Consider the following 14,588-nt stretch of genomic DNA (forward strand, 5'->3'; position numbering starts at 1 on the left):
CCATGATATGAAAAAAAAGAGTAATTGGAAGATGCTTATTTTAAAGAATAGGACATTTTCAAGTTACTTACATGTTATCTAATTGTATCAATTAGCCCCTAGGATATTAATTGCATCATGCACATGAGTTTTAGGCTTTGTTTTCGCGTAACAAACAAACAAAGGTTTCTAGGCATGGAAGTTGTTCTCTTCAGCTATTAAGATGGTGCTATCACGTCTTAAAAGGAAAGTTTAAGTTTTTTATTTTTTTTTTCATTAAAGCTATGGAAATTGCACCTTACTTTATCCAATAAATCAGATTGAATATATTTTTGAAAACTTACTAAAACTAGCTGAATGTTTGGAAGTCCTTCCTGCACAAGAATTTTGTTAAAGTCAGCCCTATGAGTAAATATGGATAAGTTGAAGGTTCCATAATCATATATATATATATAATAAAGTCGTATTCTCATCCTTATCCTTTTAGTTTATCTCTTTCCTACGTGACTTATTGACATAACAAGTAGGTGCAACGCGCTCTATGAATTAATCCCCTAATAACCTATGCTATTCTATCCCTCTTTTTTTTCTTGGCTTTACAATTCTAGATAATCCTTCCATAATTATCTCTTCCATTCTCTCACTTTTTTTTTCCTTAACCTTAATCGTCAAGCCTAAATTTCACGGGGATTAGTATAAATAATTTTGAATTATGTTTTTAACTCTCTCTCATCTTCAATTCAAAAGTTCGAAATATCAATTCAAATATTAGATTATCTTTATCAGATTATCGCTATCGAAGATGCTCTACATTTTTACTCATATATATGGTTATCGATCTATTACTCATCACTTTATCAAGCAGTGCAGATGTTTACACTTTTCCACAATGTTTTTGGAAAGTTTTTTTTTTTTTTTTTTTACTTCAATGCAAGGACCAGATTTGGAACTTCGTTTTTATTCCCTTCAATGCAAGGACCGCATTTGGACTTTATTTATACTCGCTGTATGTGGTCTGTAATTTCCTACACCTTCTTCATAGCTAGGTCATTGAATTTGAATTTTCTAAGTCTTCAAAAGTTACAGTTTGGTTTTTATTTCTGGTAAGGTTTTTGTAATTAATTTGTTATTTCAATTTATGGATTCACTCTTCAATTCAAGTAGAACACATATTGCTTTTTTGGTTAGTGATTTAAAAGTGGCCTTTTGAACTATGTGTTTTCAAACGATTTTTTAATTGCCTTTGACAATTTATTAATTATCTTCAACAACATATTAATTTTTTTTATTTTCTAGGTTTCTGGGGTTAAAAAAATTTTGTGCAGTTTTCAATGTTTTCTTTTAGACTTTGTAGAAAGTTTCTAAAGAACAAGAAGGTGTCACTGATTACATAAATGGCAAGACATCAAGTTCATTGTCATACAGCAGTTCACGTCATGCAATATACATCAGACTATTAAGATTTTTTATGTTTTTTGACTTAATAGCAAAATACATCTTATGTTTTCGTTTTGGTTTCTATTAGCCATGAACAGATTTAGAAGGTTACTGTGTTCCTATGACTTGATTGATTTTGAATTCTTATATTTTATTAATATTTCATTCGGCTTCTTTTCTTTTCACATTAACCTTATTAAGTACCAAAATTGATGTTTTGGTAACGGGTTGGCCATTCTTTTGTTTACAAAAGATTAGCCAAGATTTGATCTTCCCTATTTTCAAGTTTTTGAATGTCATCATATTGTCGAATTTTTTTTTTTGCATTTTTAAATTTATTAATCATTGAATTAGATGTTTAAATTTACATTATAAGACTATTTTTGAATAGCAATGTATTTAAGAAAGGCTATAATAGATTATACAATAAGTTTGTATTTTATGCAAATATTTTTATGAACTACACTAAATAATTTATTATTTTTAGACAATTCCCATTCAACGAATGGGTACAAAACTAGTTACTTCTTAAATGCAAAAAAATCTTTTAAATTCTCTTAAGTGATTTGGGACATACAATAATATTCGAAGTAAACGAGCATGTGCACAAGTTTTCCTCTCAACAGATGAAATAAACATTGTAATGATAAGGGTTATTATCACTTTACCCCCTTCAACTATATCACTACTATCAGTTTACCCCATAACGTTATCTTTTAGTCACTCACTACTATAAATGATAAAAGTGGTTCGGAAATGGTTCCTAATTTTTCTTTAGTACCTTGATGGATGGACCCCTATGTATAATGATCCCAAATTTCAAAACACCATTTGGCTCTCTTCTCTCAGAATTTTGTGGCCAAGAATATATAAATGTTTCCTTGAGCCAACAAAGGCTATCCTTTTTTTTTTTTTTTTCTGGCTAGTGTCTCTACCCTACCTTTCTTCTCTCGTTATGACTTTTCCTACCAATTAGTGTTAAATTTGGCAATTTCCTTAGGACTTAAATTTGGCAATTTCTTTATGACTTTTCCTGCCAATGTTAAATTTTGCAACTATATAAGAACAGATAAGGGCAGGAATCTTACACCATATTCTCGTTGATAACAAGCACCTCTCTTTCAATAGCAAACCATGCAGGAAAACACAACAGCTTCTCCTACACCAAAACAAACACAAAAATCTAGCAAAGCAAATGAAAAGGGTTTTTCCCTCTTCACCCTTTTCAAGTTTGCTGTTGGAGTTGACATATTCTTGATGGTTTTTGGGTCAATCTGCGCCATTGCAAATGGACTAGCACAGCCTGTTATGGCACTCCTATTCGGTGGTGTTGTCGACACTTTTAGCACTGCGGATTACCAGCATATGCCTCAAGACATATTGCGGGTAATTTACATGCTTTCAATTAGTTTTTTCTTTGACAAATTTGTTTTTCCCATAATTTATTTGCATGTAACTGACTGTTTGATTAAATGACTGTTACGAAATATGGGTTAAAAAAACTTTTTTTTAACAAGTTACATGTTATCTTGTGCTTTAATTTCTTGCTTATTCCTTAATTTGTTCATTCAATCTATTTAAAATGACAAAAGAGTAGGATTAATCTTTCATACACCGTCAATGTATATACATTGACGAGATTAAATAAATGCTGCATCATCTGAATTTGAATTTAAATATCAAATTTTATATATATGACATGCATCAGTATATAAAAGATTTATTCAAAAGAGTATCCTAACTTGTAGTTCTTGAGCTGCTTTTGAGTACTATACTTAACCATTTCAAAACTTTATATATAGTCAAAACATGATGACCAATGTTTTGAACTACATTTTTACTATTTTTAGAAAACATAATAAGCAAAGTGGTCATATATAATTCATGAATTAATACTTTTAGCATTGATGATTAGTTTACACTAACATGTTTGAATACGCAACACATATGGAAAAAAGAGAATTCTATCTTTAAATGGAGGTCGTCTATCACATATCCAAACCTACTGCAAAATTTTGACAATGGAATAAGTACTATATGTAAGTTTAATCCTTCACGTATTTTAGATATGCCAAAGTACCGTTCTGTTTTTGTTTTTATTAAGGACCACATCTCTATCTGTATTACTCGAAGTTTTTGTATCAATCATGGAAGTGAAAATATTCGTTCATTATCTCTCCAATCTAACACTATTTTGGATCAGGGCCTCACAAGTTGGATTCTATCTAGTTCAATGTGGCTGCTGTAATTCTTATAATTTTTGGTATAAATTCATACAACTTAGATATAAAATTGAATTTGTTAACTCATACAACTAAGTTCACCGTTAAACCAAAACTCTGAGAATTGCCCGAACCAATTTGAACTACACAGACTATAACTTATAATGCCCTTGATCCCATCCTCGCCCTTCCGGAAACCATGTGTAAGATTATCCACAAGTACATCTTAAGGGGAGATTAATTCATTGCCTTCTTCAAAGTTTTCTATTTATTTTTGTTCTCTTATTGCTACATGAAAGTTGAATTTCATTAGGGAAAAAATAGTCCGGATCTGCTGCTGGAATGATTTGAAAGATTCATAACTTAAAATAATGATATTTGCTAACAAAAAAACATCCGAATAGGAAAAGAAACAAAGTCTTTGTCTAAAGAAATGCGTCGAGAAAGATAGTATAGCACCTTCGCAGCCTCTAGATTTGGTCAAGGACATTAGTCCAGTCACAAGTTGAATTATTATGTCTCTATCACGACCCAAAAACTCGCAAGTTAACCCCAAATTATACACGAAAATTGTGTACACAAGTAATCTTTAGTTTTTAGTTAGGTTCAAGTCTATGTTCTGTGCACAGTACGTGGCTGTTAATTGATGGACTCTGCTACTGAATTTCCTTTTTCACTTCTCTTTCCCCTCTTATGAAAACCAAGTTTAAAAAATTCAGCAAACCCACAAAGAGGCAAAAGGGAATACTTCATTATTTACTCAACAAGGCTTTTACATATAGGCTTTTATATATATATCAAAGCCTTATTGAGTCACAATGAAGTTATTCCCTTTGCCTCTTTGTTGTTTTGTTGAATCTTTTTATTCCTATGGGTTCATATATATGAACAAACAGAGTAGTACTACTAGAACCACATCCTAGAGTAAGGGGACTCAATCTTCGATAACATATAAAATGAAGTAATAATATAAATAAAATGAATGAATATTTTTGTTAAACATATATTCTCTTTTCTAAGTTTACTGGGTTTTGAAGTTCATATCGTTGTTAAATTTAAAAATGAAAATCATTCTCTCTATTTGAATTTAAAACTTTAAAAAATTTATTCTTGAAATAATTTCCATAATGAACTTTAAGTATATCCGAAATTCTTGTAAATGATAACAATCATAAATTTTTAATTGTTTGAGGGTCAATATAGATAAAAAAAAATGTGTTAAATTTTAGCGAAGGCAAATAATAAGTAACTTTTGGAATCTTTGAATTTTCTAAACCTTAAAACTAATTTTGTCAAAGTAACGTGCGGGCATTTGCATCCCCTTGGATGCACGTAGCTGTGCTCATGATTAGGACTACATCACATCAAACTCACAGCCAAACTAATAACAGCGAAACCTATGTAACCAACCATACATATTAAGACAAATGGAACACTATCTAAACAAAACAAACAAATACTAAAGCTTCAATTATTATATTTCTAACATTCACCAAGTAAACCGAATAGGTTAAGATACAAGTGTTTATCCAAGGTTCCAGTCACGATACATGCATTTAATGAAGTTTACATCTTCGGCATTTGCAGGTATCTATCAAGCTACTATACTTGGCTGCTGGAGCAGGGATTGCTGCACAAATCCGTAGGTGTCACTATAATTTTCAGTTCTGTTATTAACTAATAAGTTTGCATGATGGGAATGCAATACATAGAACTAGAAGCTAGGGATTTGGATGGTTTGATCTCGCTAATCCTAATCAATTGTATCGGTTAGACAGTTGTTAATCAAAGCCTACCCTTTTTAACAGGTTCACTGAAGAGGGTTTGGTATACGTAGTAATCGAACTAAATACGTGTTTAATCTATTGTTTTTCAAAAAAAGGACATAAAATTTATTAACAATTGAAGACAAATAGTACTATCCGGTACTATTGGAACAAATATTCATTAAAAACATGCATCGTGACTGGAATTTGATTTCAAATTTTAATTCATAACATAAATTTTAGTCCCATTTCGTGTACAAGTATTACATACAGATAAAATCATGAAAATCAGATTAATTTGATTTGGTAATGTGCTTAAATATGGTTTACTTCACTTAGAGAGGAGCCAAATAATCTGTATTAACTTGCAGGGAATCAGGGAAAATCTTGCAAAGAATACCAATTAACCATTTTTATGCCGAAATCCAGTTTCTAATGTTTGTTTTACTTCAACTTCTGATTTTTGTAACTTGTGTTGTTTGGCTACAATTTATTTTGCCATCTTCTTTGTTGTCTAATATACAGTTAATGAACTTTAAATTTACCACGCTCTAAAATAACACACCAGTACTTTTCCATTTTCATCTTTTTTTCACTATTAAGGCAGGTCATAGCATTGATCACTTCGATTAATGCAGGAACATATTGTTAACCTCTAGATGAACAATATGCATTCTTTGCTGATTTTGTTGCAGAGGTCTCATGCTGGACCATCACAGGAGAAAGACAGGCTTCTAGATTACAAGGCTTGTACTTTGAAACATTGTTAAGACAAGAAATTGGATATTTTGACACCGAAATGACAGTGGGACAAGCCCTTGGGATGGCTTCAAGTGATGCTATAACCATTCAAGATGCAATGAGTGCAGAGGTAATAATTCATTCTATCCCTCAAGAAGTTCTAATCAGTTTCAAGTTATATAAATATTGAATTTATCCTCTTATTCCCTTCACGTATTCGTAGACTTGCTTGACAATTCATTTTGTTAGGATCTAAGCGTGGAACACACAACTATTGAGATATCAAGTATATAACAATTTAGACAAACAAGCCATAAGTATGAAAGATAAGCGATACATATATAATATTTAACGTGGTTTGGCTCCACCATTGAGCCTACATCTACGGAGAGAAACTCGTTCTTTATTATGAGAGGAAAACCCTATACAAGAATACAACTTGAACCCAAACCCAACCCTTGTATACCATCTCTCATCTCTCATGAATTTTCTCTCACCACCCCATGTATAAGGCTACATGTTGCCCTTTTGTATGCCCCTTGTGTCTCTTGTATAGTATGTCAACCCACCTATTTATAGATAACATTATTTGGCTAAAACTCAAATAACAATAGGAAATCAATTCTAATTCCTAAACTTACATAAAATAGGAAATAACTTCTAATCCTAAACTAAATAGAATATTCCTTGGCTACTACTTCAAGTAACTAAAACCAATTAGAAAACTAGTTACTTCCACATAAAACAAGAATTCTACCTAAAAGAAATTAAACCAATTTCCTAACAAATTTCCACCTTGGCGAAAATTTCTTTTAGTAACCATTTGCCTTCAACTACCAAATAATATGGTACCGAACTACACACCCTAATCAATACAGTCCTGACACCAAATTGATTCAACCGGAAAATGAACATGTGTAGTTACCCCGAATCCAACTTCCAGTTGACTCGTGAGAAGGTGCTTCAATTCACCATATCTCTTTGTAGGATTTTTTTCCACCACCACTTGCAATATGGGATCCCCTTTTGTGACCTCTAACCCTAACCATTGAGGTAACCAACTGGTAAAATTATCATATTTTTTCCCATCCTTAGGACTATCTCGCCACGTGTGGTTTCCAAGATTCTATCTAAAACGAAAAACTCGTAACTGTCAGAGTCTTCTAGCACATGGAAATTAGATCTCCTTGTTTCTTTGGAACACGTGCCACACCACCCAAAAAACATAACCGCAATCTAAAAATCACCGGGATGAAGTATCAATCGTTGGAGGTGTGAGAAAGTCTCCAACAATTCACGTCCAAAATCAACATTGGACTCTACATTTTTCTTGATCCTTGAATCACCTACCTAGATTCACTGTCAAGCATCTCCATGCTTTTTGACTTTCCATCCTTCATCATCAATGATTTTTATCAAATCATTGAAACAAGGATACCACTCATTAAATTGTTCAATTAATAATAGCTACTAATCCACTTGATCTCAATAGTTAACTAGGATTCAACTACGAACTTTACTCTATTGTCCAATCTCACAACTTGAAGCTCTGATACCACTTGTTAGGATCCAGACACGGAATAAACAACTATTGAGATGTCAAGTGCATAACAATTTAATGAGAAACAAGCCACAAACATGAAAGATAAATGACATATAATATTTAACGTGGTTCGACTCCACCATTGAGCTTACGTCCATGGATAGAAACTCGTTCTTTATTATGAGAGGAAAATCCTATACAAAAATACATCTTGAACCCAAACCCAACCCTTGTATACCATCTCTCATTGCTCAAGAACCCTCTCTCACCACCCTATGTATAAGGCTACATGTTGCCCTTTTGTATGCCCCTTATGTCTCCTTGTGTGTCTCTTGTATAGTATATCAACCCACCTATTTATAGATAATATTATTGGGCCAAAACCCAAATAACAATAGGAAATCAATTCTAATTCCTAAACTTACAAATAATAGGAAATAACTTCCAATTCTAAACTAAATAGAATATTCCTTGGCTACTACTTCAAGTAACTAAAATCAATTAGGAAACTAGTTACTTCCACACAAAACAAAAATTCTACTTAAAAGAAATTAAGCCAATTTCCTAACACATTTTTTTTAAGATAGGAAAGTCTATCCAATACTTGTCAACCTTTCTTGGCAGGTTTTTAATTGCCTTTGCTAGAGGATGGCTTCTTTCTCTGTCCTTGGTTTCAATGATTCCTTCTCTTCTCATTGTTGGAGGGGTTACAGTGATTATTTTTGCCAAAATGTCCATTAACACTCAAGCTGCTTATTCTGAAGCCAGAGGTGTGGTGGAAGAGACTATTGGAACAATTAAAACCTTATGTTACTTGATATTCTTCCATTTTAGTTCTTTGAAATGATCTTGAATTAGGTTGTTATCCTAGAGAAGAAGATTGACATTATTATTTTCAAATTCTTGCACAAGGCTTCATCCTTAACAGCAGAAAATGAAGCCATCACTAAGTATGCCAAGAAACTGGAAAAAGTCAACGTGTTTTCTGCCAGACAAGGATTGGTCTCAGGGCTAGGATTAGGAATAGTGTCTTTTATTCTTTTTGGTGGTTATGGACTAACCATTTGGTATGGATCTAAATTAATCCTGGAGAAAGGTTACACAGGTGAACAGGTTATCAGCATTATAGTTGCATTGGTGTATGGTGGAATGTAAGTTCAGCATTATTCTTATGGTAAAATTTCATTAGTTTTACATGCGAATTCCAATTAATTTTTTAGGTAGGATTTTTTGTCACAAATTACTGCTATCTAATCAGTGAAAATAAACATTCTACCTGGAAGAGAGAGGTTTGCAATTTATCTGACAGTCTAACAGTATCTACTATTTCTATTGGACATTATAACCTTCCTAACAAGTTTTTCTGACTTCTTGCACTAGGGCATTGTTACAATCTTCGTCGTGTTTAAACGCATTATCATCAGGAAAAGCTGCTGCAAGTAACATGTTCAAGACAATCAAAAGAAAGCCAAAAATCAATGCTTTTTATTCGACTGGGATTGTACTGGAAAACATAACGGGCGAAATTCATCTAAAAGATGTCTACTACAGATATCCTGCAAGGCAAGCTGTGGAAGTATTCTCTGGTCTATCTTTACACATCTCAAGTGGTAAGCATGTAGCCTTAGTTGGGAAAAGCGGATGTGGGAAGTCAACAGCGATCAGTTTATTAGAAAGGTTTTACGATCCAGATGTTGGTGAAGTATTAATAGATGGTGTCAGTGTGAAGAGATTACAACTCAGGTGGCTAAGAGAAAAGATAGGCTTAGTCAGTCAGGAACCAGTATTATTTGCCACAACAATAAGAGAGAACATAGCATATGGAAAGGAAAATGCTACAGAAGATGAAATCAACAAAGCCCTTCAGTCTTCTTCTGCTGCAACCTTCATCAAAGACTTACCACTGGTGAACACTTTTGTTTCTTTATTCCTCCCTTAATTTTTTGTAAATACATGATGAGATGAAAAAGCTTCTGTTGGTGTAAAGATTACAAAATAACACAGAAAAGATTTGACTAGATCACTCTTAATGCTGATACAAGTTACTGTATATTTGATTTTATATCACTGGACATGGAAATATATCAAGTGAGATTTTTATCAAGGTCTAGACACCGTGGTAGGCAAGCTTGGAACTCAACTCTGTTGTGGACAAAAGCTGAGAATTGCTATTGCTAGGATAATTCTAAAGGACCCTACAGTTTTCCTTCTTGATCAAATAACGAGTACATTGGACACAAAAACTGAAAAAGCAATCTATGATGAAATCTTCAAGATTGCATCAAGACGAACAGCAATAATCATTACTCACAGTTTATCAAGTGTTGAAAACGTTGACAGTATTGCAGTTATGCATCAGGGAAAAATTGTGGAGCAAGGTAACTATGTCATTGTGACATGTCAAAATATTTATCCGATAACATTACTAACTCTTTCATGTCTTCTATTTAGGAACTCATGCTGAATTAATCAGAAATCAAGATGGGCACTATTCCAAACTAGTTAGTTCACAAGGGAAAAATCAAGTTGAGAATTCCAAACGGATGAATGGAGAAACAAGAAAGTACATCACTGAGACAATGGAAAATTTTGAGGGTCTGTTGTCATCCACTGAGAGTATTACAAGAGAAAGTTTATCAAGTGATAGGGTGTTAATTGTTAGTAATTTGATTGTTAATTTCCCTTTTTGTCCTTACCAAATGTTGTTATAATTGTTAACATATACTTATATTTGGTATTTGAACCTATCTACAGAAAGTGGAACTGAAAAGTACTAAAAAGGGGGACCTTTATGAGACAATTGCTCCACACGTGGGAGGCTACTAAAAGCTCCACAAACCTAGCCCACATGGAGAGAAGAAACGGATTTCCTATGCTTTTGCTAATGAAGAGTTGCACTGTACTAGAAAGTTGATTAGCAATAGGAAACGTGATAGAGGGAACTTGAGTAGGCTGGACCCTTTATTTTTATTTGGTTTTGCTCCTTATCCGGGGGACCATGTAGAGAGGCGTTGGTCATTGTTTAGAGATATGAGAGTTTTTCTTCCATTTTCCTTGAATGCGTGACTTTTGGTTCGACAAAAGACCCAACTAGAGAAGTATCTCTTACTTCTTGATTATTTAGTGAAAAACGTGATGCCTTGCGAATCAATTAATTAGCGTGGAGATTTACTTATGCGGCGTGGCTAAGCTTTTCATCTAGTCAAGGAACAACGTGACGACGCAGTCTCGAATATCTGTGAGATCGAATTAGTTTTTATGCATTCCTTAATTTGTTAATATTTGCGCGATTTCTATTTGAACTTCCATGGGATTATTTTGTTAATTGAATGTCAAGACCCCGATATTCAAGGTGACTTATTAATTTCCTGCCAAATTAGTCAATTAAATCCGTAATTGTTTAATCGATTAATATTAGTGGCAACTAGCGTTTTTACACACTAGGGGAACGTGCAATCTGATTTAAATAACCCTCGTAGCATGTTATTGATTGGGGTTAGATTTTTCTAGTTCTTAAGGCAATTGAGAAATGAATTCCTACGGTCGTACCTAGGATTATTTTCTAATTAGGGGTAATCAATGATCGTACCTTGGTTACCAATAAACTAAGGAAAAATTAGTCGTTAGAGCTCGTCGGCGACTATAACTAACCTATTAATAAATTAAGTGAACCTCCCTTGCATCAATGATCGGATGAATGGACGGTGTCTGAGTAGTTGTATCCTTAGCTAGAATTTATTTATTCTTGATTTAATTCCTGTCTAAATTCGTGCTAGTTAATTATTCATTTTTAGTTGAATTGTGTAATTATTTTTATCTTCACTCCGATAAAGCCCCCCATTGTCAATTGGAATTTCAAAGAGATAAATATCCCCAGTCTCTGAGGAGACGACCCTACTTGCCACTGTCTACTTGTTAGTAAAGTCTGTCAACTAATTAATTCTGGTATATCGGATTAATCAAATTTTTCGGGAATAGGGTGAATCAAATAACCTATTACATACATAGAGTCCCTGCTCCAGTACCTGGAATTGATTATTGACTGTTTTTAGTGGTAGTTAGGTATTTTTATTATTATTGCACAGGTTCGGCAGTTGTCAACTTTTGCCGTCGTTGCCGGGGATTGGCGTTAATTATTTGTATCCTTTTAAATTCATTTTTGTTTTAATTTTCTGGTACTTTTTTAGTTTATGTCTCGTTCTTCTCGCACATGCGAATTAATTTTCGGCCCTGAAGTAGAGAAGACCATGCGTAGAACGAGGAAAGAGACCAAACAGCTCAGGGAGGAGCAGTCCAGTGTTGCGTCTCAGGGACTTAATCCAGAGGTTGAATCGACAAATTTGCGTGGTGATTATTCGAGTGATTCAGACCAAGAGAAAGTTACCATGGCGAATGCCCGAACACTAAGGGAGTTGGCTGCCCCAGATTTAAATCAGCAACCCTTATGCATTACTTTTCCGCATTTAAATGATAACACATCTTTCGAGTTAAAATCTGGCCTAATTCATCTTTTGCCATCTTTTCATGGCTTATCAGGTGAGGAGCCTTACAAGCACTTGCAAGAGTTCGATGTCGTTTGCAACAGTATGAAACCCCCGAAAATTACAGAAAAGCAGATAAAAATGAGGGTCTTCCCCTTCTCTTTGAAGGATTTCGTGAAAGGCTGGTTGTACTACCTACCACCAGGTAGTATCACCATGTGGGACCAACTGAAGAAAATTTTTTTGGACAAGTACTTTTCGGCATCTCGAGCTGCAAGTCTAAGGAAGGAGATATGCGGTATCAAACAACACCCAGGCAAGTCCCTCTATGAGTACTGGGAGGTTTAAAAAGCTGTACATCAAATGGCCTCAGCATCAGATAAGTGAGCAACTGCTCAACCAATATTTCTATGAGAGGCTACTCTTCAAGGACAGAAGTATAATTGATGCTGCAAGTGGAGAGGCGTTGGTGAACAAGACTCCTCGAGAAGCATAGGAGTTGATGGAAGGGATGGCTGAGAATTCACAGCAGTTTGGTTCAAGAGAGGACATCCCGACGCGTAAGGTGAATGAGGTAGAAATATCCTCTATCCAATAGTAACTCTTCGAATTGACGTCTTTCGTGCGACAATTAGCTGTGGGAAGTGCCTCACAAGCCAAAGTATGTGGAGTATGCACTGTTTTGGGTCACTCGACGGAGATGTGTCCGCTAGTTCAAGAAGAAAGTACGGAGCAAGTGAACATGGCTGGTCACGCGCCCGCGCCAAGACAGTCATACGACCTATACTCAAATACGTACAATCCGAGTTGGAGAGATCATTCTAACTTCAGTTATAGAGGAAATAGGCAGTCGAATTTTGCACCAAATAGACAGCAAGGGTATCAACAATAGTATCAATCTCGCTCGCCACCACCCCCTTCAAACTCAAGCCTGTCTATGGAAGAGATGATGAAGCAATTAATTGCTAATCAACAAAAGACAGATTCTGACCTACAAAGTATGAGGAATCAATTGGGACAGGTGCAAGCGATGCAGAGTCAGATGAGTCAGATGACAATAGCAATCAACCACCTGGAATCCCAAGTTTAAGGAAAATTGCCGTTTCAACCATTGAAATTGAACTTGAAGAATGTAAGTGCAATGACCTTAAGGAGCGGGAAGGAAATTCAAGGACCCGAACTCGTGATTCCGAAGGATAAAAATGAGGAACGAATTGAGAAAGAGCTTGAAGAGGAGGGCAGAAGCAACAAGGATTCAAAGGTACTCCCAGACCCATTCATTATAATTAAGACTAACCCACAGCCTTTTCCTAACAGGTTGGAGAAACCGAAGAAGCAAGATAAGGAAGAGGAAATTCTAGAGGTGTTTCGAAATGTGGCAATCAATATCCCTTTGTTGGACTTGATCAAGCAAGTGCCAAAATATGCTAAATGTTTGAAAAACTTGTGCGTCGACAAGTAGAATTTGAGGGGGGGTGAGCATATTGTGGTAGGTGAGAACGTTTCAGCGATTTTACAAAGGAAACTACCACCTAAATGCGGAGGTCCAGGTATGTTTATTATCTCTTGTAAGATTGGACATTCTAAGATTAAAAATGCCATGCTAAATTTAGGGGATTCAATTAATGTGATGCCTAAATTAATCTATGATTCCCTAAATTTAGGACCTTTAAAAGAAACAGGGAAAATAATTCAATTGACTGATCATACATTTGTTTATCCGGATGGGGTAGTTGAGGGTGTTTTAGTGCAAGTAGATGGATTAATTTTTTCTGCTGATTTTTATGTGCTTTACATGGATGATGAAAGTGCCTCAAATCCATCACCTATTATATTAAGAAGGCCATTCTTGAGTACTGCCCAAACTAAGATTGATGTTAGTAAGGGTACTCTCACAATGGAATTTGAGGGAGAAATAGTCCACTTTAATATTTTTGATACAATGAAACATCCTGCTAACTCTCACTCTGTGTTCGCTATTCATGCTACTAATCCTTCTGTACAAGAATTTTCTGAGTTTACTTGTAGGGGTAAATTCAAAATTTTTGCGAACAAGTATCAGGAGATGAAAGTAATTTATGAGGTGAAAGGAGTAGGAAATTAAGAAAGAAGGCTGCATTCAATGGCTATTTGGATCCTGGAGAAAGGCCACAAATTACAAGGAAAATTGAATTACATCCAGATTGAAGAGTGGTGTTCAACGTCTAGCCAAAGACGTTAAAGAGAGGTGCTTTTTGGGAGGCAACCCAAATATTGATTTTGTTGTTTTTGTTGTTCAATTCTTTAAATATGTCGTTTCTCACTTGGGTACTAATTAATCTTGATATTTTCCTTCATTGTGACCAGGACAGGGAATTTTGGCATGCTCACGCGTGGAGGGCACGCAAAAGTGACTCCCAAGGTCAGTGGACGTTTACCA

The 14,588-nt window shown here is 34.7% G+C and overlaps 1 protein-coding gene across 1 annotated transcript; it reads left to right on the plus strand.

The window, feature by feature from the left end:
• The first annotated feature begins 2,550 nt into the window (after nt 1-2,550).
• Nucleotides 2,551-13,369, plus strand: LOC113782161 (ABC transporter B family member 9-like). Its single transcript, XM_027328068.1, has 9 exons — nt 2,551-2,802; nt 5,226-5,280; nt 6,100-6,275; nt 8,547-8,839; nt 9,069-9,594; nt 9,847-10,066; nt 10,140-10,345; nt 11,876-12,485; nt 13,191-13,369. The coding sequence occupies exons 1-9, from the start codon at nt 2,551-2,553 to the stop codon at nt 13,367-13,369; spliced, it is 2,517 nt and encodes an 838-aa protein (XP_027183869.1).
• Nucleotides 13,370-14,588: the final 1,219 nt, after the last annotated feature.

This window comes from Coffea eugenioides, chromosome 9 (assembly GCF_003713205.1).
Source record: "Coffea eugenioides isolate CCC68of chromosome 9, Ceug_1.0, whole genome shotgun sequence".
NCBI classification, from domain to species: domain Eukaryota; kingdom Viridiplantae; phylum Streptophyta; class Magnoliopsida; order Gentianales; family Rubiaceae; genus Coffea; species Coffea eugenioides.

What these genes read in the sequence shown, in the direction of transcription:
- LOC113782161 (XM_027328068.1), top strand. Translation starts at nt 2,551, where the DNA reads ATGCAGGAAAACACAACAGCTTCTCCTACACCAAAACAAACACAAAAA. An exon ending in TGCCTCAAGACATATTGCGG is followed by an intron (nt 2,803 to 5,225) that starts GTAATTTACATG and finishes CGGCATTTGCAG; the next exon opens with GTATCTATCAAGCTACTATA. An exon ending in AAGATGCAATGAGTGCAGAG is followed by an intron (nt 6,276 to 8,546) that starts GTAATAATTCAT and finishes ATCTTGAATTAG; the next exon opens with GTTGTTATCCTAGAGAAGAA.